At 51.8% G+C, this 1,464-nt stretch overlaps 1 protein-coding gene across 9 annotated transcripts in view; it reads right to left on the bottom strand.

The window, feature by feature from the left end:
* The window catches only part of PRPF4B (pre-mRNA processing factor 4B), a 32,672-nt gene extending 32,264 nt beyond the window's left edge, over positions 1-408 (bottom strand). For all 9 annotated transcript variants that reach the window (XR_001146180.1, XR_001146181.1, XR_001146178.1 and 6 more), the window contains exon 1: positions 240-408. Coding sequence is in view for 1 of the 9 variants with exons in the window: in XM_004694840.2 (XP_004694897.1) it covers positions 240-376 (137 nt within the window). In the remaining 8 variants the exon portion in view is untranslated. The remainder of the gene's footprint in view (positions 1-239) is intronic.
* Positions 409-1,464: the final 1,056 nt, after the last annotated feature.

The following is a 1,464-nucleotide window of genomic DNA, read 5'->3' as shown; positions in this document are numbered from 1 at the left end:
CGCCGCGCGCAGGCCGCGGCCGCCCTCGACCCAACAGCCGCGGCCTCCGGGGAGCGCAGCTGCAAGGCCGCCCGCCGGTGCCTCTCGCCCCACAACGTACCACGCGGGGAAGGGCAAAGTTTGGCGTTCGGTGTTAGGCCCGAACTTTCCCGCGCCACCGTGCGAGTCGCCGCCGTTCCCCACTCGGCAGGGCCCAGGCTGCGGCCTCCCGCGCCACCCAGGTCGTAGACTCCACTTACTCGGGCTGTTCCCGCAGCGCCTGGGGCTCGGCGGCGGCCATCTTGCACTTCCTGACTCCTTGGCAGCGGTGGCGGCGGCTGCCCGGACGCTGGGAGCTGGAGGAAGTGGAGGAAGAGGGAGCGGGGCCGGCGCGCATGTGCTAACCGCGTAGGGAACCGTGGAGCTCTGCGGCCGCTCTAAGAATCCGGATATAAAAGTGCATCCGGGGACGGGGCGCCTGAGCGTCATGACGCACTTCCGGTCAGGGGCGGAGGCGGGGCCAGGGTGGACTGGGGCGGGGCGAGGAGTTGGCGCCTGCTGCTTGGGATTTAAGGTGTAGAGTTCGGAACTTAACCTGCAGTTAAAGTTAGCACCGCATGTGTACTTCCTTCTCAAGACCTGGGGAGAAGGAAGCGAGGGGAGTGGGGAGTGGGTTATGGGGGTGTTGCGTGTACAGCTTCCAAACTGCTCTCACTGTGGGTCCCAGAATTTGGGTTGAAAATCTTAAACTAGGACAGTCAAGATTTTACAGGCTGCTCATTTCTGTTTTTCTGGCTTAGATAAACTCAATTTAAAATAGCATGAAGGGAAAGGCGGAGAGGTATTTTGGGAATACTGGAAAGATAGGGGTGTACCTAGAAGGTAATTATAATATGGAAATATTCTGATACTTTTTTGGAAACTGTTGAACTTTGTTTCAACCTTCCTAAGTCCACGAGTAACAAAACAGGAGTCGCTAGGGTCTTTGGTTCTGTAAATTGAATTTATTTTGTAAAGACTTGTTTTGTATTTATGAATCCAAGAACTGGGGGGGGGGGGTGTTAGAAGATTCACCACAGATAGTGGGGAGCATAACAGGCAGATTGACAGAAATTCACTGCTGAAAGAAGCAGCAGAAGGAACAGGAGAGATCTGTTGCACCATGTGGGCCAGGGCTACTGAGGTTTAACCCCTTGCGCCACCAGGAAGCCCTGTAAATTGAATTTTCAGGTAATATATTTGGCCCCAGTACTTCTGATTTTATTTTTCTACAATAATGGACTCAAAGGTAATGTGGTTAAATATTGATGAGAAAACATCTACTTGCTCTTTCAAAACCAAGTAGGTTTATACATGTCTCTTTTCTCTGGAACTAAAAAAGTTACCTTTTCCATAACTGGAGCAGAATGAAGATCAATTTCATTCTTGTAGTCAGTGGAGTTTGGAATTATTTTAGAAATAACCCTAGAAATTTTAGCCTGGAAT

Source organism: Condylura cristata, unplaced genomic scaffold, assembly GCF_000260355.1.
Source record: "Condylura cristata isolate star-nosed mole 26May11 unplaced genomic scaffold, ConCri1.0 scaffold00048, whole genome shotgun sequence".
Classification (NCBI taxonomy): Eukaryota; Metazoa; Chordata; class Mammalia; order Eulipotyphla; family Talpidae; genus Condylura; species Condylura cristata.
Note: the sequence above shows the minus strand (reverse complement) of the source record. Positions and strands in the feature narration are given on the sequence as shown.